The sequence below is a fragment of the Phalangium opilio genome, unplaced genomic scaffold, assembly GCF_054372755.1.
Source record: "Phalangium opilio isolate 3A_F unplaced genomic scaffold, DU_Popi_V2 ptg000217l_1, whole genome shotgun sequence".
In the NCBI taxonomy this organism is placed as follows: domain Eukaryota; kingdom Metazoa; phylum Arthropoda; class Arachnida; order Opiliones; family Phalangiidae; genus Phalangium; species Phalangium opilio.
The window spans coordinates 13,033,520-13,060,161 of NW_028324218.1; the positions used below are offsets into that span (position 1 = coordinate 13,033,520).

Below are 26,642 nucleotides of genomic sequence, written 5' to 3' on the forward strand. Positions count from 1 at the left end.
AAATACGCGTAGGATCAATGTAACTAATTGCAATCGTTGCAAGCCCAAATTAAAGAGACATCTGAACACGATCTATGTGATATTAAAAGCACTAAACCGTAAGCAACTAAAACGTTTTGTAAAACAGAAAAATATTGACAGAAAACGTTAAATCATTGAAAAGATTTGCCACACTTTAAAAACGAAAACAAATTTCTATGTCTACTCACATAACCTATAATTAGTAATAAATCGGTCCAACTATCATCGCTAAAAACATTCAAATCGGTGGAAGCTCAGTGCTGTACTAGGGATACATTAAAAATATTCTAGCATTATGAAGGCTATTTTGATAATTTGAATTCATATTAATTTCCTTTTCAACACAAGCGTTCAAAAAATACCGCATTTAAAAAATAGACCGCCAATTATTTTTTAAAATCGGAAAAGTAAAGTGGACTTTTACCATTATATTCACAACCCAACACTTTGTATGGAACAACTTGTTTCCTTCCGCGCTCTTCTCTCTCAAACCTTTCCTCATTAGCTACCACTTACTTCCGTTTGCTTGCCCCGCTTATTAAAAATTTCTTTCGCGCCAAAATCATTCCTCTGGTTTAGTTCACAAATTCGCCGCTGCGTTTCGCATATACCGTTTTCTCTTCAGTGCTAGGAGACAATGCTGATGCACGGCGATGTTATATCGTCCAGTACTTCTAGGGAGCTGTAATATGATCCACTTCTGCTAGCGTATATCATGGTGGGGGATCTTTTAACGACGTACTCGAGTTCAAAATGCTCGTAACTCGAAGGCAATGAGGTTAAAATGCACGTATCTCTTTTATCAACATGCTCGAGTTCAAAATTCTCGTAACTCCAAGGCACTGAGACTTGGACTCTCTTTGTGTTAAAATGCACGTATCTCCGTCGTTCTCCGATTCGTTTCATTATCGGTAACACCTGGGATGTAAGTAGGGGTTGGAATGGCTAAGGCCAAATCCTAATCGGCGTGAAATGATCTTGGAAACAACTGGCGTGGCTTAATTTACGCTAGTGACGTCATAGCCTGACGTAAAAATCGTATTTACCACTTAAATTATTTTCATTCATTCATTGGCTGTCAAAAAAACTTGTTTGCTATAATTCTCCACCCTCTACCCTAGGTTCTCTGCCTAGGTTGAGAGAATCGAATATGAACGCGAACGGCGGCGAATCAGCGCATTAACTTATTTCGGCTGACATTTTTACCATAACTTCGTTGTTATGGCAAAAATTATTTATTTTTAGCTTCAAAAAATGTCAGCTAAAATAAAAAGTAAAGAAAATGTGTTAAGATAATGAAGTTGACGCCCCTGATATGAATCGACAGTTTTTAGCTGTGACATGTGAAATTAATTGTCATGACATAATATTACCGCTTTAATAGTTGATGCTGTCATGACGTAATGTTACCGCTTTAACAAATAGTGGTGTTATATGAAACGGTTAGAATAAATAATATCTGTCCCTTAGAAGCCGTGACAAGAACAGTGAGTGGCGACCCAAAATCAACGATGTAGTATATATCAGGTTTTTCCGTTAGTGATTCGAAAAGTGATCAAAATAAACTGGTGCTGTAAGTGACTCGCAAATAAACCCTTTGAGTCGCTCTCTTCTGAAAATTCCTTCTGTTTGGCAGTTCCTTGCTCGCTCGTCAAATAGTAATTCAATCTCTTACAGACGAGAGTTTTGGTGACGCACAACTTGAGCCACATCCGAGAAGTGGACGAGATCTTCTTTATGAACAACGGACGGATCATCGAGAGGGGAACCTATGACGAAATCATTAGTCGTCAGGGAATGGCCAGAGATTATTTCACGCAACACATGAGTGACGTGAACGACGAGAATAAAGAAAAACCGTCGTGAGTAAATTTCGAGCTATACTTTTACCGCTAGTTCGAAACAGAAGCGAAAAAGCTTAAAGTCGTTGAAATTAGCTGATCAAAATCACTGAACTAATTTGTTGGTGGACAACCGTCATGTGGCGTATACTGTTTGTAGAGATACCGCTTATTTTACGTTTCTTGAATTGATTCTTTCAAGTTTAAACATGGATGCTTTGTGGTAAGCGATAGCCTTCCACTGCAAAATTTGTTTCTCCCGTGTCGAGGACACTGCACCCGTTTGGAGAGTTTTCCTGTCAATGCTACGAAGCGCGACCACCGACAGATAATGTTAGCCACTAACAAAAGGCACACGCGGTTCACCGACAGGTTATTTAATTCCCCACAAAATACCCCTAGTAAATACTGTAAAGCAGTTTTATCTGTATATAGGAGAGCGGTTTTAGCTAAATTGAATTTGAATTATACCTCGTAACCTCAGGCTGTGATCGGTTCGCGGAGGATAAAAGCTAGCTCGCTTACTACTCCTCTTAATTTATGAATTTTGATAATGCCACTGTTTTAGTACGCTAACTATCGAAGTTGAAAGGTCTCATCGTACATTCCAAGGAAAACTCTCGGAGGAAGATACGGCAAAACTCATGACTAAAGAGACACTCGAAGAAGGAAAGGTACGTGCTCTTTAATATACGAGTAGAGTTTGGACTTTTCTTGCCTTGTTGTGAACTAATACTATCTACACACATTTTTCATTGTTATAATGTTATTGCGCATTTGCAGGTATCCGTATCGCAATACAAACAATATTATAAAGCCTACGGTTTAACATGGTGTGCGATCCTCGAAGCAATAATCACCAGTGCAGTAGTCCTTAATTTCGCGTCAGTGTACTGGCTGTCTCTGTGGTGCGTGGACTCCAAGGAAGATTTTATAGCGAACCCGCATTTAAAGGCAACCCGTATTGCGATCTTTGTCGTTCTTGGTCTAAGCCAAGCCATGCTATCATTTCTTAACGTATGCATCATTGTCTTTCGCTGTCTGCGAGCGGCAAACTGTCTACATGGGAAAATGCTCGACAGCGTATTTCGTTCTCCCATGTCCTTCTTCGACACGACCCCTGTTGGAAGGATACTCAATCGTTTCTCCCAAGATATCGACGCCCTCGACCAGCAATTACCTGGAATGTTAAGATTAACCAATTGGGGATTGATATTTTTGGTTGTTTACCCGTTAGCAACTGCAATATTTTTACCATTATTCATAATTCCATGTATTGTTGTTGTCGTTGGATATATTTTACTTCAGGTAGGAACTTGATTTCAGTCTCCATTCATAAGTAATTATTCAGTATCACTCTCTGTTGTTAATTGTCGTGGTTAAACACGGAATTCGTATCGAGCGAGGGATAGCCGATTTTGATCCACAATAATTTGGGAGTAAAATGCACATCTTAATAACGGCGTGCTCGTGCCCACTCCCGTGCAGAATTTCTTCGTAATATCGCTTCTGAAGATTTTCCCATATCTTTCGCAGCGTTTTTTGATGTCGAGCAACCGTCAATTCAAGCGGATAACAAGCTTGAGAAATTCCTTCTTGTTTTCGCACGTGGTAGGATCAGTGGCTGGCAGCACTGTCATCAGGGCGTGTGAGGCTGAAGAGAACTTCGAAGGACACTTCCTGAAACTGATTGACAAATGCACTGGCGCTAATTACATGATGAACATGGCGCAAAGGTAGTTTTGTAAAGGCAGCATTTTTCAATGGCGTTTTTTACGTTTTGTAACGACGGCTTTTCGGCATCTACAGTACATTTTTACCTTTGGGTTGAAAACCAATGTGAATGCAAAGCACACTCTTAAAACCAAAGGTGTGATATTTAGCACCTTTTGTCTTAATTTTGACGGGTCCAAAAACAGCACCATTAATATGGTTAAATAACACCGACACCTCTGAAAGCGTTTATGGCCCATTTTCAACACTTTGCATCTTAAAAATATTTTCCACCGACACATTTATTACACCTTATAGAGCTTTGTCTTACACCTTTTAAGAACCATATTTTGAAAAGGTGTTCTTAAAGTGTTTGTATGTTATTATAATATTCTTCAAATGGCATGAATTTGGCTTGAAGTGTGAAATAGTGCAGAAAAGGAATATTACACTCTTAAAACAAGTGTTTTAACACTTTTAAAAGTAGTTTTATGAGTCCAAATTAGACACAGACCGAAACCAAAATGGGGAGGTCAAATTAGAACCTTTGGCGGCTTTCGAAAAGTGGCGAATAGCCTCAAAAGACTTCACTTAACGAAAGTGTTCATTGCTAACTATTCTCCGATAAAAACGGAGTTGCAAGGAGGTACATTTGAAGGCTTATCTAAATATATAGAAAAGGTGAATGAAGCCATAATCCATAACATATCCTTTGTTATTATTGCAAAAGGATGCTTAAACATATTAATTTATATTTGAATTAGGGTAAATAAACATGTTCCGGTAACTTGTTGAGATATTAATGGATTTTTAATGAAAATTTTGTCTATAGTTCAAATTTACGTCAAGAGAATCAAGAAATTTAAACTCTTAAATCGAAAAAAAAGTTATTTTTTACTTTTTTGAGAGTGATCTGCAATTTCTTAAGGGTACTGTATAGCCTCTTTCCGAGTTTAAATAAAATTTTTAAGAGTGTCGCATAACACCTCTAAGAGTGTCGCATAATACCTCTAAGAGTGTCCCATAACACCTCTAAGAGTGTCCCATAACACCTTTAAGAGTGTCGTATAACACCTTTCAGAATTTCGTATAACACCTTTCAAGAGTGTCGCATAACACCTTTAAGAGTGTCGCATAACACCTTTCAGAGTGTCGCTTAACACTTTTGACCGTGTTCCATAAAACGTTTAGCAGGGTTTCATAAAGGAACCGTAAAGTTTGATCACCAATTTCTTAGCTAATTTTATTTGAGGGATCAAAATATTTTCTTTAATGTCGCGTAACGCTTTTAAAAGTGTCACGTAACATATTGAGCAGTGTTTTATAAAGCTACCATACCACCTGATCACCAATTTCTTAGCTAAGTTTAACTCAGGGTTAAAAATATTTTCTTAAGATACTATAATCTTTAAAAATGCTGTTATATTTAATTTAATACGAACAATTAAGTTTTTTCATGGATTTTTCAATCTGTTGACTGATTTCAAAACTAAAAGATTTATAACAAGACGACCCAAGGGCTCGTAATAGTAGCCACATCGTACGAGTGAATAGCCCCTCTATACCCTACCCAAATGAGTGGATAACCCCTCTAATGCTGAAATGATTTACCGTGCATAAAATAAGAGTGAATAGTCCTCGATAAAATTATTACCCGTATAAGATAATGGTCATCTTTATAATACCAATATAACACTGTTTTTGTTATTCATGTGAAAATGTTAGGTGTTACATAGGTGTATTGAAAATGTACACCATTTTCACTCTAAAGAAACACTAAATTTTTTGGGTGTGCAAAGGGAGCATTCCAAGTCGCTACTCATTTCTGCAATTCAATTAAACGCAATTTATTTCCAGATGGTTGACAGTACGCTACAATATCATGGGCAATTGCTTGATGTTTTGCACCGCAATTTTTATAGTTTTTAGCAAAGGGACTCTGGCAGCTGATTTTGCAGGATTGATCTTGGCTAATGCAGATCGGGTAAGCGCTCCTTGTGAAAATGAAACTGGTAAATCAGTGAAAACGTATGAGGAGAGTCAAAGAGGGAATGTAACTATATCGGCACAAGTCGATATCTCTGTACAGCAGATTAGCCAATCGTCACGTGATTCGTCAAGAAGGAGATTCACAAAGAGTAAATAGGAAAAGACGGTTATGCAATTAGAGGTTCACTCCAGCGATCAGCGTGGTGTTGCTACAAAAATTGTACTAATATCAAAAGCGGATTATGCTTTACAGCCTATGCTTCCGCTATTATTATGAGACACTGTATCGACGATATTAAATTCCTCGAGTTATTTCGACAGCGATGGTAACATTTTATTATAACCACATTTTTTGTCAATATTGAGAAGTTAAAAATTAAAACAGAGAAAAGGGACAGTAGATTTAAAACAAGAAACAAAGTTGCTAATTATAGGGGCACTGCCCTTAAACTTCGTAAACAAATTTCTCCGACGTCATTTCCCTCTCTGTTGCGCCGATTGCGCATGTCCGAAATTATGATACCAATAAAGCCACAGCTCGGTACCGGTCTTGAAAGGGAGGATATGATGGAGAATTTGATCTCCTCATATGCGCTTACTGAGTAAATGAAGTTCTTTTCCACAAACTACAATCTCTTCTGGTTTTTCGTTTATCTTTTGATATACAAGCGTGATAGTGAAACGTCGCTAAAGTGGGACGAATAAAAAAATGACCAATAGTTACTGAATTAACAAAGACTATCTCGAGATGAAATTGTGTATGGGGTTTGAATGGAAGATTGATTTAGCGAAGAGAAACAAAATATCACTGTAGCTATAGTTTAGCGACTATGTCATTCTGTATTAGGTTATACCATTTTTGGGTGTTTATTTTCGATAAACATAAAAGCTAGTTTGGTCACCATTCTGGCACGTGTTCAAGAAAACGTTTACTTGTCATTTTATGACGTGTTATTGACAAGCCTTTCTTACTTGTTCGAGAGACGATGACGCCATGGAATTGTACTACAAATTCACGTGTAATACTTCTTGGTAAGACTTTAGGAAATTGGGGAAACGGGTATGGCCAGACACAATATACCCTACTTGATCGAAACTCTTTGTTTTAATGCATAATTTTGGTGATATACCATTATCCATACGTTAAAGTCGTTGTCAGGTCTTATCTTTGAAAGATATTATAATCTTCAATCTAATTGGCTAATAGAAATTTCCCCTGTATTTTTAAAAACGACTGCACAGGCTTTTAATATCACGTGGAACAATTATTTATTTTCTACAAATAAATTTCTAATTTAGTATATTGATCTTCCAGCTTCTACAGGCCATCAAATATTTTATTGCTTCCCTTACGGGTTTGGAATCAAATGTCGTCTCTATAGAAAGAGTTGACGAATTTTGTCGTTTGGAGTCCGAGGCCGAGTGGCAGAAACCAGAATATCAACCGCCTGCTGAGTGGCCTCAAGGAGGACAAATCGTATTTCGCGACTACAGCACCAGATACCGAGAAGGATTGGATTTGGTCTTGAAAGACATTAATGTCAGGATCGAAGCCCGAGAGAAGGTGGGCGTGGTGGGGCGGACAGGTGCGGGAAAGTCGTCGCTGACGCTGGCGCTCTTCCGACTCATCGAGGGGGTGCGCGGTCAGATCGTCATTGACGGAGTGGAGGTGGAGGTATTGGGCTTGTTCGATTTGAGATCGCGGCTTACCATCATCCCCCAAGAGCCCGTCCTTTTCTCGGGCACGCTCAGACTCAATTTGGATCCCTTCGGTAAACAAGACGACCAGCCACTGTGGGCCGCCCTCGAACACTCGCACCTGAAGTCCTTCGTGGCGTCATTCGAGCAGGGACTGGATCATCCCGTGGCCGAAGGAGGACAGAATCTGAGCGTCGGGCAGCGTCAGTTGGTCTGCTTGGCTCGTGCCTTGTTGAGAAACACCAAGATTCTGATCTTGGACGAAGTGACAGCCTCTGTCGACATGGATACCGATGATCTCATTCAAGAGACCATCAAGAAGGAATTCGCCAACTCCACCATCATCACCATCGCGCACAGAATAAACACCGTCATGGACTATGACAAGTTAGTTTAACTACTTTTTAAACCGGCTTAAAATGATTCGCTAATTTGATATCTTTTAACTTTTTAAAGGGTGATGGTTCTCGATCAGGGACAAATAATGGAATTTGACTCTCCAGATGCTCTCTTAAGGAATGAACGTTCTATGTTCTACGATTTGGCCAAAGATGCCAATATACTCTAGATTAGTTTTAATTTAACCTTTGCAATCAATGTTTTATACATTACCAGTCTAAACAATAACCTTACCATTCTGTATTGTAATTATTATTAAACGCACAAGTTCCCTGTTAATTTAAACGAATCCTCCATAAACAGAATCATGACTTGCAAAACAAAGCTTGTTTAAGGCACAAACGAATGTGTTTTAGCAATGGCAAATAAAAGTAACAGAAAGTGAATCGCTAGAGTGAATGGAAGCCCTCTTCCGTATGGTTTGCGACATGCTCCAATCAAATCTTTATCTCTTCCTCAGCCTTTAGCTTCTTCGTTCAACCTGTCTTCGCTGCACATCATTATTGAGTTATAAATAATAATTTCTCTCCGATGAAAATACTTCTGACTTTTGAGGCTTTTGTATAGTTTGAATATTTCTTTTCTTAATGATCAAAGCTTTCGCAGTGCAAACATGTAAAATGTAATTTGGTTTTCCAGCACATAATTCCCCCTAGTTTGCAACTGGGGCGACAGTTATTGTGTTTTCCCTCGACGCGTGATTCTCAGGATTCTTTCAAAGTAGATTAGAGAGGCCTCCAAAGGCTCAAATTAACTAGTAATAAACAAATCACCTCCTCTAGAATTTCAACTCTTTAATCCTGCGGGCTGATTATCCACTAACGTATTCCCAACTGGGTCAAAAAGCTACCAAATACGCATTACACCCGCGAATGTGAGACAGCGCTAAATATAGTTGGAAATAGCTAGGTCAAGTGGGAAAAAGGAACTATCTCTCCGGAGAATCCTGAGTGGTGGGTTTGAAACTACGTACATGCGCAAACAGAGAAAATGCCAATTTCCTTCCCCCTCACAAGGTTCCGAGGAGGGGAGGGGGGGGGTTGTAAGCAATATTTTTGTCTCTGCTGAACGGGTGCCAAAGCGAAATGCCTTGTGGAACGTATGAGATGGGAATCCATAACACGTTAGTATTTATACATATCCAAGGATTATCATTCCTTGAAAGACGACCGCTATCTAGGTTTTGATTAAAAGAGAATGTATGTACAGTCCAGTACCTATAATGTTATATGTATGGGGCGGGGCTTTAATCAAGATTATCTTCCATCAAATAAAACTCTAGTGAGCATGCGTGAATTTCGTAGCGTTATGATTTCATTGGGAATGGGCCTCGGTATTCCATTGAATCAGGGATAATAGGGGGTGGATACGAATTCTGAGAGAAATACGCGCCGTAACTTTGGAAACGATTGGGTCTGGAGGGACGCTAAAAATGGGGGAAGAATGCTCGGGACGAAAGGCAGGTGGTTCCTCTTGCCACTGCGGCGCCGAGTCGATCCAAGGCTTACTACGATTAAGCATAGGACAGACAGTCACGTGATATTACCGACTCGCTTCTCCAGAAAATATAAACGCTAATACTTAAAACATATCCCCTTAGACTTGTGCACAAACTGATGCCATAAACTTGCGCACAAACTGATGTCGTAAACTTGCGCACAAACTGATGTCATAGACTTGCGCACAAACTGTCATAGACTTGCGCGCAAACTGTCATAGACTTGCGCGCAAATAGATGTCGTAGTCTTATGCACAATCATATGTCATAATGCCTGTACACAAAAAGAGTCCATGGACCTCTGCACAAAACATTCCATACCCCTATGCACAAAACATTCCATACCCCTATGCTCAAAAATATCACATACCCATTTGCACAAAAATATTCCGTACACCCGTGCACAAACAGATGCCGTAGACATGCGCATAAACAAAGTCTAATAGATTGTAAGAAGAAACTATAGTAATTTCACTCCTAAGTATGGCAAAATTCTAAATTTCCCCGAGCTTATGGTCAACTATTCATTTCCCAGAGTTTTCCAGGTTTTATGAAACCCGAATAAAGCTAAGCTGTTTTTGCCTTTTCACCCTCCCTTTAATTCAAGGAACCCTGGGAAACCTTATTTCATTTATGAGATACTGGGAAGACACTAAAGCTTCAATAGAAAAAAGACCTTGAACGCGGAAATTTCGGTTTGGTTTCACAAACTGCTTTCCTACTTACAATGATATGGCCTTCTATTCTTAAGGTTAACATTTTCATACAGCCAAACTTGAATTCTTGCTCTCTCAGGGGCACCGATCATGTGGGGGTAGTGGGGGCCCGAGCCCTCACCGGGAAGCCGCGTTTAATTTAGGGCCACTGTGAGTCGGCTGGGTCTGGGGCTCCACACGCCCTCTTTTGACACTGTAATGAGTAATAATCGCCATTTCTTTTTGTAATAATTGAGTTATTTTAGTCTATTTCACTATTTACGATAAGGTCTGTATTTACATCAACAAAGCCGTTACTATCATTATATATATCCTTCATTCCTACTAAACATTTTCTACTAATTATGAAAGTATAGCGCGATTAATTTCAGAACGGAAGTGCTCAAAGTTTTCAGGCTGGATCTGGAAATAATACCAACCACCTGAAATCCCTTAGAAACGCCAATCAAAGACTACAAATAGGAGGCTCGGAGAAACCAAATTCTCTGTGAGGCCCCTCCCCCCCCTGACACTTTGGGTGTTGCAACTAGCCCAGTGGTCCTATATTTCCTATAAAATCCTATATTTTTGAATCTGTTCTATTAAGTCCTATAATTCCTTGAAGGCCCTATAATACCCTAGATTACCCTATATTTTCGTGAAAGGTCCTATATGTTATTCTATAATTTCATGAAAGGTCCTATATTATACTATGTTTTTGACATAGTATAGTTTAGCGTCAAATTTCTTAAAATGTTGCTCTTTTCTCGACATCACATTTGACTAGAATTTCCGAAATTGCGGAGCTCGCTTCGCTCGCTCGCAATTTTTTATATATTATTTCCAAAATAAATGTTTTTTAGATTTTTCTACATAGTTTAAGTCAAAATTGTAAATTTATTAAATCATGTGATTTACCATTACATTTTGCAAATACCTAAAAATTAGGTTCTGAGACATAACGCTAAGGAAACTAGATATTTTAATTTTATATCTCAATAAACAACTATAGTAATGTTCTAAAAGGACTTATTTGTAAAAAGACAGATAAACGCTTACCAATTCTACTCTTCCCCATGCGTTACATTGAGGGTGGAGCAACTAAAAGACCCAGCAAAACCTATTTCATAGACTAAGTAACTATTCCATGCCTATTTTAACCTGGTCAAACCTAAAGTTAACCCAAATAAAACTTAACCAGCTAACCATAAATACAACAGGGAGTCTGATTGTCGTTGAAGATAAGTCAGGTTTGGTTTGAGCAGCTAAATTTAATACACCTGTTTTGCAATTGAGACTTTGTGGGCACCGGGAAAACTGAAGAAATCGCGGTACCCCATCAGGACAGTACTAAACGTGATGAAGGCTCCATTAAAAGTATAGGCCCCAAGGAATCTGACACAATTACCCCCTCTCAGTACTACCCTCTCTACTACCTTTGCAAAATTATAGCTAATTTGATTATTCTATGCCTTCTTTTAAATGTACTGCTCTACTAGTTTCATTCTGCTATTTTAGCCATTCCTGAATTGCTAGGTCCCAATTAGTGTTAAGTTTTGCCACTTTACCTCATTCAAAGCTTTTCAGGGATTAAAAGATTAGGAACGGTTCGAAAAAGAATTAGTTTAGTAACTTTTAGTTAGGTTCTGAGAAATTAAGCTAAGGAATCTGAGTTTTTACCTCTCCGAGTGACGTATGTCACGGAGAGGTTCTGAAACGATCGTGTGTGTGTTTGTGTGTTTGTGTGTGTGTCTGTTGTTACACCCACGTGACCGCGTTCGCAGTTTCCAAATCGGAGCAAACGTGTTCGCCACTTCCGAACTGCTTTCACAGTCACGGAAATGGCTCCTCTACTTGAGTTCTCACACCACCATCTTCTGGTCTTTGTCCATCCCACACGGACACCAGTCTGTACTTACTAGCTTCTAATCACCACCATCTTCTGGTCTTCGTCCATTCCACTTGGACACCAGTCTGTACATACTGGCTTCTTAATCACCACCATCTTCTGGTCTTTGTCCATCCCACTTGGACACCAGTCTGTACATACTGGCTTCTAAACACCACCATCTACTGGTCTTCCGTCTATTCCACATAGACACCAACCTGTCTCATTGGCTTCTACTCCATTATCATCGTTTGGTTTTAGGATATACGCGGCGATCAGCTAGGGTTACGAGAAACGTCTAGCCTCCCTAAGGTGGGATCGCCACCAAAGGCGCTTTTTCCTTACTATTATAATGGAAAAGAATCGTATATATACCCCAAAATTTGAAGAAAGCGGGCAAGAGGGGTACCCTTCACTTTAAACGTCAATATTAGCAAAGTTTGAGATGATAATAGGTATAACTTTATTTTAAACTGTTTAACTATTATTAATGTTAATTATTGAAGATTAAAATAATTAAAAATAATTATATTTATTTAAATTTTAAAGATAATCTTGTTTCTCAACTCAAAATTAATACGGAAAGAGTTAAAAAGCAGTCTATGTTTTTGTCTGTGTGTGTCCGTCCATTGTTACACTAATGCGTCGCGTTAGCAGTTAGCCTTGTGTTGATGTGTTAAGAAATCATACAGAACCTTAATATTCCTTTTTTCCATAATATAAAGTGAATATGTGGAAGTATTTTTCGTAATTATGATGCATTTAGTACTTTTGTAGCTTTAAAGCTCTGTTTCATTTTGATATTCCAAAGATTTTTTTTAATATTGTTATTTGAAATGGCTGTTTATATATTACTTAAGCTATACTACATCTGTATACAGAATAATGCTTGGTTTAGTGATTTCATGAAAAAAACTAAGACCTAGACTCCGGCGGGTATATTAAGTATCATCCGCAATAGGCTTAGTGAAAAAAAGAGTAAATAATAGAGGCCTGAGGTGAAGTAAACTTTGGGCTTTGATTTTCGTGTCTGAAATGAAGAGACATCAACGGTTCAGAGTGAGCCGAAAGTTAAATACACTATTAATTAATCAGGTTAAGATTTTATAATAGAAGAAAAGATTATGGTGGCAATTAGAATAGTAAAAGGGCTAATGGTAAACGGGTAGTAGCTACAGACTTTTTATCCTCTTTATGGTGCGCATTGACTATTAGTGCGTCTAGCTACAATTTAGCTTTGGTGTTATTTAACGTTAACATTCATATTGGCAAACTAAGAATATTGTTGAGGTGAGACGAGACGATAGTGTTTACACTGCAAACCAGTTGTGAATTTAGCTATCAGAATATACGGTAAACAGCTGAAGCGTAGACTTCATTTCCTGATCTTTTCCCCATTGACTGATTTCCATGTGTCCAAGATTTATCCTTATTGGATGTAAAATGTCGTCTGCTTTACTGTATTATTCGCTATGCTTGGAATACTGCTTTAATATTTCGTAAATTTTTACTTCAAAAAAGAGAAATAATTCCATATCTAGGTAAATAAGTTTGTAGTAGTAGACCTCTTGACTCGGAGAGGTAATATTTTGGTTTTCCCAACTTGTTACCTCTCCGTGTGACGTAGTCCAGGAGAGGTTCTGTAACGGCCGGGTCTGTGTGTGTGTGTCTGTCTGTCTGTCTTTATGTGTCTGTGTGTTTCTGTGTGTGTGTCTGTGTCTGTCCGTTGTTACACCCACGTTACCGCGTTCGCAGTTTGCGTATCGGAGCAAACGTGTTCGCCATTTCCGAACTGCTTTCACAGTCACGGAAATGGCTCCTCTACACCACCATCTTCTGGTCTTTGTCCATCCCACACGGACACCAGTCTGTTCTTACTGGCTTCTAATCACCACCATCTTCTGCTCTTTGCCAATCCGACATTGACACCAGTCTGCACTTACACTGGCTTCTAACACCACCATCCACTGGTGTTCCTTCTATTCCACATAGACACCAATCTGTATCATTGGCTTCTACTCCATTATCATCGTTTGGTTTGAGTATATACGCGGCGATCAGCTAGGGTTACGAGAAACGTCTAGCCTCCCTAAGGTGGGATCGCCACCAAAGGTTTTCGCAATTGCGCTTTTTCCTTACTATTATAATGGAAACGAATCGTATATATACCCCAAAATTTGAAGAAAGCGGGCAAGAGGGGTACCCTTCACTTTAAACGTCAATATTAGCAAAGTTTGAGATGATAATAGGTATAACTTTATTTTAAACGGTTTAACTATTATTAATGTTAATTATTGAAGATTAAAATAATTAAAAATAATTATATTTATTTAAATATTAAAGATAAACCTCTCTTGCAAAGAGAGAGATTATCATCCCCTCCTATATCTACCAAGGCCCGTGCATGCGATATATTTCATTCATTGCCTCCTATATCTATCAAGGCCCGTGCATTGTGATATATTTCATTCATTGCCTCCTATATCTATCAAGGACCGTGCATTTCGATATACTTTTCAAAACAACAACCAAAATGGGAAGCCCCTCTCAGAAACATAATAATTTTTTTCTCTGTATATGAAATGAAAATACGGATAATATTGCGCTCCCTCTTTAATGGTATGAATCCTTGCCTGTCTATTAATATTTTACGTAGGAGTAATACGTTTTTAGCGAAGTCTAGAGAGGATAAACAAAAGCGAAATTGTTTCGGAAAAAAAATGCTGCTTCCACTAATGGGTTTATACTCCTTGTTACTGTTGTATAGAGTAATCATGATAAAAGCTTAAAAAATTACGAGAGGACAGACCTTTTCTATCCTCGTGTTTTATTCTTAATAAGAATATAAAACATTTATTTTGTATCAAAAAATATTTTTTTTGCTGAGATTGCTTTAGAAAAATCGAAACGGTTAGGCATTGGTAAAAAAGACATGTGTAAGCTATTTGCAGAGGTGATAATTGTTTTACATGTTTTAAATAAGACTGAAGCTTCCACTATTGTGTTTATGCTCCTTGTTTGTTTCACTGAAAACCATGTCGGTGTAGATAACAGCCAGACCAAAAATTTCAAAAATATATTTTTTAAATCTAATCAGATACGCCAACCTAGTTGAAAATAGACCTATTAGATTTGCGGGAGCCATTCTTGAGAATTTTTCTTTGCTTGTAGGTTGTTAATTTATCTACCAGAAAATATTTGTGTTTGGAAGTTGGATATTAAGTCAAATTAAGTGGGTGTAAAGAGCCAGCAGGTTTTTGCCGCTTCTTTTTGTGAGTATTTGATTTTTGTATGTAAAATGGAGGAACATAATGTTGAGAGTAAGGATGAAATGCGGAAGCGCAAAGCGCGGGAAAGGATGAGGGCAAAAAGGTCGACGTTTTCATTGGATACTTAAGTTTATATAATCTTCTCGACACGGAGACTTAGCATTTTGAAAAAGTGCAAAACCCGGCCCGGGTCCGAGTATATAGTTGGTATTCCGGCCCGGCCCGTCACACGCATTAACCAAGCCCGGCCCGACACATTATTATTATTCATTTCTTTTGATAACTGCTCGTCACAACGTCACATTTGTTCTTAGAAGCTTAAACTCATTTAAATTATCTTTCATTTGAATTTTGGATTAAACGAGAATCAAGTTGGGCCTGGCCTGAATTTTGAAAAATGAAGAAAAGCCCGGCCCTGACCCCTTAATTTCCAAAATTTGAAAAGCCCGGCCCGGCCCCTTAATTTCCAAAATTTGAAAAGCCCGACCCGGCCCGGCCCGATGAAATTTTCGAATGTGGAAAGCCCGGCTCGGCCAGACCCGATCGGAACGAATATTGTAGTTTATATGTTATATTAGCCAAAATGGTAACTCATCTGACATATTTTTGCTTTGAAATAACGTATATCATCCGATCTATCTGGGGCTTTTAAAATTTTAATTTGCACGATGTCTTCATATAGGAGCCGTTCAATTAGGGGAAACAGACACGTCCCGTATAATACTTCTCCATGACGTCTTTGTACTTTTTTATTCTAGGCGTGTGTCCGGAGAAGCAATCTCATTGCTATGACTTAAAAAAGGACACCCTAGACGAAGGATGGAGTCAAAAGTTAAATGAAAAACTGTGGGGTTTTGAATGTTATTCAAATTTGGTAAGATTCGACAACATGAACATTTGCGGAGGAGTTTTAAAACGTAAATAGATCCTTAATATTTTTTATAAACATTAGCGATTCAACTCTGAAATGGTTTTGGTTTAATCCTGGCCAGGGTCTTAAGGGACTTGTTGATGAGCCAGTCCCATCAGCGTTGACCACGTGCTCGCAGGTGACGCCCTATCCCCAAATTATCTACCATATCTCTCACCTCAAATTTTCCCTGATTAATCACACCACTGAAACATGGTCAGTCCTGACTGCGGGATTCAGAACCAATTTACGTTGAAAGCTATTTTGAAATAACAAACAATATCTAATGAAACATTTTAACGAATGATTATACCAGTCTCGAAAGGTACTTGCACTGAAGACTATGATAACGAGTGGAAAAAATGCGACAAGGCTTGCCGAGAACTGCACCCGAAGTTGGCGGGAGATTGCACTAAAGGACGAGAAAAGGGAAAAGAACGATGCGTGTGTTTCCACGCCGATATTGGTTTTTGTTCCCAAGAGGATGTTGAGGCTGGAGTCGCTTGTCAAAGAAGAGGCGACGCTTTCAGCGGAAATCGCAAAGGAATGATGAATGATTTGAAGTGCAGGAATGACTTGATGAGATATCCAGATGTTACAGTCTGCGCTGCTAAACCACTGAGTAATTTCCAAGTATACTTTCCCTGAAATTTTGGCCCACTTATTTCTGAACTTCATTATCTACAGTTAGAGGAATTTATTGATAGCAGCGCTAACGTCAAGGTTGGGGTGGTGAAGTGGTTAGCAATTTCGCCTCGCAACAAGAGGGTCCGGGGTTTGATCCCGGACAGTGGCACTGGGTACAAACCCTTCCGCGTAGAGTTTGCAAATTCTCTTCCCACTTGTTAAAGGAGTTTTCCTCCGCGGTTTAACCCGGTTTCTCCTTTCCATCAAAACCTGCAGAGGTTAATTCTAATAGATAGTATAGGACGCTGTCGGTTAGCTGTGGCATAGGGGCTAGCCACCACCCGATGCATTGAAATCGTGACCCATTGAAATACAGCCCACTGGGTGTTATGGACACGAAATAAAGCTAGATTATTATTATATATTATCTTCGGTCACATGCGTCATGTGGGGAAATGGACGAGGGACGAAGCCTAGAGTCGACTCGTATTTTGCCCTCCTTTCTCTTTAATCATCAAGCTCTAGAACAATGAATATACATCTGTATGCTATACCCCTTCCATCATGTCGATTTGACTTAGGTGTTACCCAACAAGTCTATGACGCGTTTTGCGTAGTTCAAAGAGGACAAAATTAGAAATTCCCTATTGAGCGTACTGTTAAGGCCCCCGGTGGTAGAAGTAGGCTATGGTCAACCTATACTTCAAGGTTGTCTACAGTCTAAGGGAATAGGTTTAACAGATTCGCGTAAAAAACATAGGTTGAGAACTTGGAGCTAGCGGGAGAAAAAAATTGTATATTTGACGCAGTGGCGGGTTTAACGGTAAGCGGACTAAGCGGCCGCTCAGGGCCCCGGGATGCCAAGGGGCCCCGTATTGAGCAGAATTAATATTCTTCCATTAACAATTTTTTTTTCAAAGTAAAAAATGGAAGAGAGTAATAGTTTTAAAAGGAAATAAATGACGAGAATTTTCCCTTTCACTATTATACCAAGAAGGGATTTATATAAGAAGACCTAAGTCGCGAGATTTTACGCTTCTAATCTTACGCCGGTGTCAGTGGATAAGTAAGCCCCACCCCTTTCATGCCCGTCATTGCTCTGCGCTTTCCCATTGGATCTCATGGGGATAGGTCATACGGACGCGAATGATTCCGTCTAGAGAAAAAGCAAACCTCGAGCAAAGAAAACAGAAAATGGAGGCTGCCCGCGGTGCGTAAACTTTTCGACGGCTGCTTTTAATTGTCATGAACAAGTTAGTTAAAGGTTTTGAACATACATAACTTGATGGATTTTGAATATGCGTCTCTACGTGAAAATCGTTCGTTCTGTAATTGTTTCTAAATCGAATCAAAATACCTATGATTTCGTGAGTTCCAAAAACCAAACCAAGGCTTAACGAAAAGGTAAAAGAAATAGATGGTGGAAAACATATATCGTTTTTCTTTGCGGTAAAAACGAGCTGCTCCGAGACGTCGGTGCGTCTTACAATGACCCAGTCGCTCCCTCCCGGTTTCCTCCCGGATTGATCCCAACCGCTCCGGGTCTAGAGAAAGCGTCACAAAACTGCTCTGAAAAAACTTTTGTCTTTCATTCGGAGCAGCTACATTCGGTCCTCCGAGCTAGAGCGATGACGTAACACGTAAATTTGGAGCGATCTCGGAGCACTCTCAGGCGACCCCAAAAAAACGGTATAAGATAAAATATTAAGTCCCGGCTCCTTTTCCACCCCACACCCATTAAGGGGGGATTGTCGACTATCACGCGCGCACCGGACGCTATTTTAGGCCTTCTTATATAAATTCCTTCTAACAACTACTATTTAATTTCAATATCTTGAGTTTGGGGGCCCCAAAATGGTTACCGCTAGGGGCCTCCACTTGACTTGAGCCGCCACTGATTTGACGTAATTGAAAGGGGACAGGAGAGGTTCCATAAAAGACCTAATGACATTTAAAGAGGATTATTCGCTTATGCTTCCAAGAATCTTCAAAACCATACTCGTTTTCACGCAAAACGAGATGACTATCAATCGAGTTAAAACCTTTTAAATTTTTTTTAGATCAGAGTGGTATCGACTGCACACCTAGCGATAAATGTCTGTTAGGAAATTGGAAAGCCTGCGATGAAAAATGTAGATCTATTCACTCTTCTTTGGGCGGAGATTGTAGCAGTAGTGGACAATGCGTTTGCATTGCTGCCAAGAGAGTCCAACAATTTCGCAAGGGTTAAAGATATTGACGTTAGAAAACAGATTAATTATTGAAATCTGTATTTTACTTTACCGAAATAAAGGTTAAGCGTAAAACCATTTTTGCTTGTTTATTTGCGAACGTATGTTTTGGATTAAAATATTTTTTTCGCTTTCCGTATGATTCTTTCCGTAGCATTCTTGTAATGTTTTTTGTAATATACCCTTTCCAAGACGAGAGCAGCAGTATCGTCTTTTTGATGTAGGGTTAACAGGGAACATCCGGTATGTGAATCCAAAGACGTTAGGTAGGGCTTAAAAGTTACTAGTCCACCAAAGTCCTGATTGTTTGGGTCACTATTATCGTAAAAATATGCTTAATCCGAATAATGATGATGTATGATTTTGGCTACACGTTGGCGGTAGCACATCTTATTACTTACTATTTTATTTATAAATATTATAACTAAATGAGTTTACTTGGATTAACGAATGTTTAATTATCGCCAAGGATAATTGCACCCTGTAAGCTTTTTTTGGCAGTTAGGTTTTCGAAAACCGTAATTATTACGGTCGGAAAAACCCGTTTTGTGAAAAAGTGAATTCTACAACTTTTTGAGTGATAACTTAACGGTAACTTTTTAGGCTCAAAGGCGTTTTTTGGGACTTTACGGATTAAAAAAAAAAGGAATTTTAAAGACTATTTCAAAAATACTTCTAAATTGATAACATTGGTATTTATTTTTGGTGGGAATTTTACGGATTCAGAACCGTCCTGAATTTGAATTCATCATATTTCCCAAAAACTCAATATTTTTTACTTCCACCTTTTCTTATTTGCAAAAATTCTCTTTGCTTATGACGTAACGAAAAGGCTATGTTAGGGTATCTGTCCAGTGGTAAAGATATTGTCGTTAGAAAACAGATTAATTATGGAAATCTGAAACTTACTTTACCGAAAAAAAGGTTAAGCGTAAAACCATTTTTGCTTGTTTATTTGCGAACGTATGCTTTGGATTAAAAAATGAACTACATTTTTTCGCTTTTCGTGCAGCCTTATAGAATTCTTGTAATGTTTACGTAATATACTCTTTCCAAAAAGAGAGCCGCAGTATCGTCTTCTTGATGTAGGCTTTAGACGGAACATCCGGTATGTGAATCCATTAAAGTTACTAGTCCTCCAAAGTTCTGATTTAAGACTAATTAAATGCTAATTACTTTGTAATAAGTGATAATTTTTTTATATTTCCATTCATATTTAGAAAAAGGCCGTTATTTTAAGGTATAATGTTGTAACCGAATAACTAATTACTGGCCGGTCGTTTTGGGGGATTCCGATACAGGACGTAAGTCAATCCTATTTTTATTCGGGGGACTTCGTGACAACGTTAAGTTTTAAAAACAAACAGGGGGCTTTAAATGGTAAGCCTATTCCGACTAATTCGTTCCGACTGGGAATCTTAATTAAAGAGATTACTTATACCTTCGGCTCATGTTACTGGTTGAACGATATCCTGAGATCAATAACAACAGAAGTAGGATAAGGGACTAGAAGTATTGAGGTAACCAAATTCTTCACTTGGCGAAAGTGAATATTCTTGATAACACACCAACGGTTGGCCCTCTGGTAGCGGTTTCTGAGTTTTCCCTCCAAAACGTGAGACGCTCGCGGAGGTAGACGGCCGAACTAGTTTCAAGCACCCGCGCCCGTGTTCTGCGTCCTTATGATGAGGGGAAGGGGATAGGAAATTTTTTGAAACTCGACCAATTTATTTCTCTCTGGTGTAGGCGCCATGGAAACGGCATAAAATCCTCAAATTTGTTCACTAGTGCCAGGATCTATTACCAATTCTAGAGCACTTTATTTCTAGTCCCTTGTCCTATTTCTGATAAAAAAGAATACTTGAAAATAACTAATGCGTTCCACTTCGGGAGATCGCCACAAAAATTATACATCGCATTAATTAGTGGGGAGCGACTGTGCTCCACGCCCTCGGCAGCCAAAAGAATCTCTCTTATTCTCAACCCAGCAATACAAAAAGCAAAGTTCAGCTCTCTGTCGTCTGCAGGCGGGCGAAACCATGGCAATGTTATGTTACCTCACCCTTTTCTTTAAATACTGTAACATATCTGACTAATTACTTATTTGACAACTAGACCCTCACCCATTATAATCATATAAAAGTTATTTTAATATTACTTATTTCATAACATATATATTATACACAGTGTATAATCAAAAGCGAATTATGCTTCACACATAAAGTACATAAGTCCCACTTTTCCATAGCTTTGGCCATGGATTTCATGATATTCCCGAAGTAAAAACTAAGCAGACGAACAAAAAAGCTTTAAACCAATCATGAGCCCCCTAACCATATATAATCTCTTTAATGCCAGACCAATAGGCGACGGCTATTACTATTTTCTTGCATGGGACCTCTACTCGACCTCGCCGGGAGGCCCGAAAGGTGAATTTGCGGTATCGTTCCGTAGTCGTTATAAAATATTTAACGTTTTAAAGCCCAAGTTTCGACATTTTTTGAGACATTTACTTAGTCTTCAACTAAATATTATAAGATTTTCTTTAAATTTCAACAGAAAAATAGCTCTGCGAATAAAATTAGACACGAAAACTACACTAAGCCTTGGCTAGATATCAGCGGCTGAGGCCGAGCGGCGCATCTCGAGCTGCCGGCGGCCGGGCTTGCCGTAACGGCGAGAACAGCAAAATACCTCGTTAAAAAACAGATGCACGGCGTCTTAAATAGTCCAAGCAAAAGCTACCCAGATTGATAACATTTTAACGCCTTACTTCCAAATAATCTTTGGTATTGTGAATAGTTTTATCAAAAGAATATTTTAGACACCCTACTCTGTCTTTATAGTAGTTCTCGAATTTAGGTACGTGGTAAATCGGTTCTTTAGGCGGAAGGATTGGATGAATCCGAAGGAGCCGCGTTACTGAACAATTTCCCTCCGCGTAAGGGGAGGTTCTTTCCTAGGAGCTTAGAGAATATCGTGTAGCTCCCCCAGGCACGTGTTACGTAATTCATGTGTAAAGCCTAACCCGCGCCCGTGTTCTGCGTCCTTATGATGAGGGGAAGGGGATAGGAAATTTTTTGAAACTCGACCAATTTATTTCTCTCTGGTGTAGGCGCCATGGAAACGGCATAAAATCCTCAAATTTGTTCACTAGTGCCAGGATCTATTACCAGAAGCCGATTAGGCTTTACACATGAAGTACGTAACAGGTGCCTGGGAGAGCTACACGATATTCTCTAAGCTCCTAGGAAAGAACCTCCCCTTACGCGGAGGAACAAAATTCGGTAACGCGGCTCTTTCTGATCCTTGCGATCCTTCCGCCTTCAGAACCAATTTACCTGGTACGTAAATTAGGGAACTACTATAAAGACTGAATGGGGTGTCTAAAATATTCTTTAGATAAAACTATTCACAATACCAAATATTATTTGGGAAAGAACAAGATCTTATCAATCTGGGTAGCTTTTGCTTGGACTATTTAAGACGCCGTGTATCTGTTTTTTACGAGGAATGTTTTCTGTTCTCGCGGTTACGGCGAGCTCAGCCGCCGGCGGCTCGGGAATCGGGAATTCGGGATACCGCTGTTACCTAGCCAAGGCTTAGTGTAGTTTTCGTCGAGTCTACTATAATTCGCAGAGCTATTTTTCTGTTGAAATTAGGGAACTACTATAAATATTGAGTAGAGTGTCTGAAATATTCTTTAGTTAAAACTATTCCCTTACAAAAATCTTCTTAAGAGTTCTAAAGGAATTTCTTTGGAACCCTACGGAGCCCTTGGGATAATTTTCTAAAGAAACTATTTCCAAAGACTTCCTTGGAATTTCCTAAAGAATTCTTGAGACAAATTTCGAAAGAATGTCTTGGGATTATTTTCTAAAGAAATTCTTTAGGGATTCTATAGTCTGTCAAACGAAAGAAGAGCCCTGAGAAATTTGTCCAAATTGGTGTCGCCACCATCGACCCCATAGTACTTTATCAACTTGTTTTGTTTTGTCAATAGTCGTCTGTAATGTAGTCTGCTATATACAGATACGTTAACTTATGTCATTAAAATATATTGCAATGCTAGTTCAACAAAGATAAAACTGGTTTCTTGTCGTTAATTTTGTTTTATATTCTTTAATACTCGATGATCGTAAAAAACCATGAAACATAAACGTATTAAATATATATTGCAAAATGTATTGGTTCTATTGCGATTAAGCCTATCTGTATATAGCAGACTATATTACAGACGACTATTGACAAAACAAAACACGTTGATAAAGTACTATGGGGTCGATGGTGGCGACACCAATTTGGACAAATTTCTCAGGGCTCTTCTTTCGTTTGACAGACTATAGAGATAAATTTCTTAAGAAGGTCTAGGGATTATTTTCTAAAGAAATTCATTAGAAATTCTAAAGATAAATTTCCAAAGAATGTCGTGGGATTATTTTCTAAAGAAATTCTTTAGGAATTCTAGAGATAAATTTCCAAAGAATGTCTTCGGACTATTTTCTAAAGAAATTCTTTAGGCATTCTAGAGATAAATTTCCAAAGAACTTCTTGGGATTATTTTCCAATGAAATTCTTTAGGAATTCTTGAGATCAATTTCCAAAGAAAGTCTAGGGTTAATTTCCCAAAGAAATTCGTTATGAATTATTGAGATAAATGTCCAATGAAGCTCTAGGGTTTATTTTCCTAAGAAATTCTTTAAGAATTCTAGAGATAAATTTCCAAAGAAGATCTAGGGTTTATTTTCCAATGAAATTCGTTTGGAATTCAAGAGATAAATTTCAAAAGAAGGTCTAGGGTTTATTTTCCAACGAAATTAGTTTAGAATTTTAGAGATGAATTTCAAAGGGCAAGATATATTGCAATTATGCTTTACATATAATTATCTAAACAATATTTTTACCCTAATTGTTTAGCTAAAGTTTTCCTAGATATACATTAACTTGATGGTTAAAATAATTAAAAACGTTTCACGAAGGCTTGTCCCGTAGCTATAAGACTCAGCAAGCGCTGAAATGGAATGTTATATTTACCTATTGTTTTCTTTTTCTATCTTTTTTTGCCTTTAATAATCCGTGAGGTGTTTTTGTAAAGGATGAAATAGATTAAAAGTAAAATAAGAGTAATTAAAATCGTTATGTTTAGATTTACAGGGAATCTAAGCTGTCAGTCGGAATTTTTGCTTAATTCTCTTATGGCATGTTTTATCTTTATTTCGAGCGTAATTAGAGTCCAAAATAAATGTTTTTTAAAAAACATTGTAGAGAAAATTAGGTTAAACGCGTTTCTGATACTCGAAAAACTCTCAGTGAATATACATTATTAAATTTAACAACAACGTCTGTATCTACTGCTTGGCCATTAAAGCCTCCAAAACCCACTTAGTACCCCATACAATTGGACAGGTTTAAAGCTTCCTGCCGTTTACGGATGTTTTTAAGTCGATTAAATGTCTGACTTTATAAGCAATTTCACACTGCATGCGAGAACTTCCCTCGCTATAAGGGGTGTAGTTCAGCATATAAGAACTACACTCCCTGTATTGGGATATGGTTTTCCATGTGAGAACTATCCTCGTTTCAAGTGACTAAATGAATTAACCCATAATCTTCCCTATATATTTCTCAAGAAAATTCCATAGACATTTCCCACGAAAATTCCAAAGACATTTCCCAAGTAAATTCCAAAGACATTTCCCAAGAAAATTCCAAAGATATTTCCCAAGTAAATTCCAAAGACATTTCCCAAGTAAATTCCAAAGATATTTCCCAAGAAAATTCCAAAGATATTTCCCAAGAAAATTCCAAAGATATTTCCCAAGAAAACTCCAAAGATATTTCCCAAGAAAATTCCAAAGATATTTCCCAAGAAAATTCCAAAGTAATTTCCAAAGAAAAAGGGGCCAATATTCCCCAATTTTCTAAAGAACGCCTTAAGGATTTCCAAAGAAATTTCCCAAGGAATTTTCTTAAGAGTTCTTAAGAAGATTTTTGTAAGGGTTCACAATATGAAAGATTATTTGGGAGTAAGGCACGAAGATTTTATCAATCTAGGTAGCTTTTACTTGGACTTTTAAGACGCCGTGTATCTGTTTTTTGCGAGGAATGTCTTCTATTCCCGCGGCTACGGCGAGCTTAGCCGCCGGCGGCTCGGGAATTGGGATTCCGCTGATACCTAGCCAAGGCTTAGTGAAGTTTTCAAGTCTACTATTATTCGAAGAGCTATTTTTCTGTTGAAATTAAAAAAAATATCTTATAATATTTAGTTGAAGACTTATTAAATGACTCGAAAATTTTCGAAACTTGAGCTTTAAAACGTTCAATATAACATAACGACTAACGAACGATTACGGTATTTTGCCTTCCGAGCTTTCCGGTTATGTCGACGGCGAGGTCGAGTCGAGGTCCCATGCAAGAAAATAGTAATAGCCGTCGCCGATTGGTCTGGCATTAAAGCGGTTATCTACGGTTAGGGGCTTATGATTGGTTAAAAGCTTTTTTTTTCCTCTGCTTAGTTTTTACTTCGGGAATGTCATGAAATCCATGGCCAAAGCTATGGAAAAGTGGGACTTACGTACTTTATGTGTGAAGCATAATCCGCTTTTGCTATTACCAATTCTAGAGCACTTTATTTCTAGTCCCTTGTCCTATTTCTGATAAAAAAAGAATACTTGAAAATAACTAATGCGTTCCACTTTGGGAGATCGCCACAAAAATTATACATCGCATTAATTAGTGGGGAGCGACTGTGCTCCACGCCCTCGGCAGCCAAAAGAATCTCTCTTATTCTCAACCCAGCAATACAAAAAGCAAAGTTCAGCTCTCTGTCGTCTGCAGGCGGGCGAAACCATGGCAATGTTATGTTACCTCACCATTTTCTTTAAATACTGTAACATATCTGACTAATTACTTATTTGACAACTAGACCCTCACCCATTATAATCATATAAAAGTTATTTTAATATTACTTATTTCATAACATATATATTATACACAGTGTATAATCAAAAGCGAATTATGCTTCACACATAAAGTACGTAAGTCCCACTTTTCCATAGCTTTGGCCATGGATTTCATGATATTCCCGAAGTAAAAACTAAGCAGACGAACAAAAAAGCTTTTAACCAATCATGAGCCCCCTAACCATATATAATCTCTTTAATGCCAGACCAATAGGCGACGGCTATTACTATTTTCTTGCATGGGACCTCTACTCGACCTCGCCGGGAGGCCCGAAAGGTGAATTTGCGGTATTGTTCCGTAGTCGTTATAAAATATTTAACGTTTTAAAGCTCAAGTTTCGACATTTTTTGAGACATTTACTTAGTCTTCAACTAAATATTATAAGATTTTCTTTAAATTTCAACAGAAAAATAGCTCTGCGAATAAAATTAGACACGAAAACTACACTAAGCCTTGGCTAGATATCAGCGGCTGAGGCAAAATACCTCGTTAAAAAACAGATGCACGGCGTCTTAAATAGTCCAAGCAAAAGCTACCCAGATTGATGACATTTTAACGCCTTACTTCCAAATAATCTTTGGTATTGTGAATAGTTTTATCAAAAGAATATTTTAGACACCCTACTCTGTCTTTATAGTAGTTCTCGAATTTAGGTACGTGGTAAATCGGTTCTTTAGGCGGAAGGATTGGATGAATCCGAAGGAGCCGCGTTACTGAACAATTTCCCTCCGCGTAAGGAGAGGTTCTTTCCTAGGAGCTTAGAGAATTCGTGTAGCTCCCCCAGGCACATGTTACATACTTCATGTGTAAAGCCTAATCGGCTTCTGTTAATAGTAATCTTAGCTAAAGGCGTAAATGGCTCCTTGATTACACGAAATAACGATGGACGCTGAAGTAGAT

General features: G+C 38.3%; 1 protein-coding gene and 1 long non-coding RNA gene across 4 annotated transcripts in view; one reads left to right on the top strand and one right to left on the bottom strand.

Annotated features, from left to right (window-relative positions):
* The window catches only part of LOC149616663 (uncharacterized), a 49,888-nt gene extending 39,937 nt beyond the window's left edge, over positions 1 to 9,951 (bottom strand). Inside the window, exon 1 of the long non-coding RNA XR_016376083.1 lies at positions 9,886 to 9,951. This is a non-coding gene — a long non-coding RNA (uncharacterized LOC149616663). The remainder of the gene's footprint in view (positions 1 to 9,885) is intronic.
* Positions 1 to 16,772, top strand: part of LOC149616664 (uncharacterized) — a 55,296-nt gene extending 38,524 nt beyond the window's left edge. The window contains exons 1-3 of one of the 3 annotated variants that reach the window (XM_089857442.1): positions 15,279 to 15,597; positions 15,770 to 15,928; positions 16,238 to 16,772. In XM_089857442.1, coding sequence (XP_089713568.1) covers positions 15,901 to 15,928; positions 16,238 to 16,569 — 360 coding nt within the window. In that variant the 5' untranslated portion in view covers positions 15,279 to 15,597; positions 15,770 to 15,900 and the 3' untranslated portion in view covers positions 16,570 to 16,772. Of the gene's footprint in view, positions 1 to 15,278; positions 15,929 to 16,237 lie in introns of those variants that run through there. The other 2 variants (XM_089857441.1, XM_089857440.1) reach the window with 2 other exon arrangements.
* The last annotated feature ends 9,870 nt before the right edge of the window (positions 16,773 to 26,642 follow it).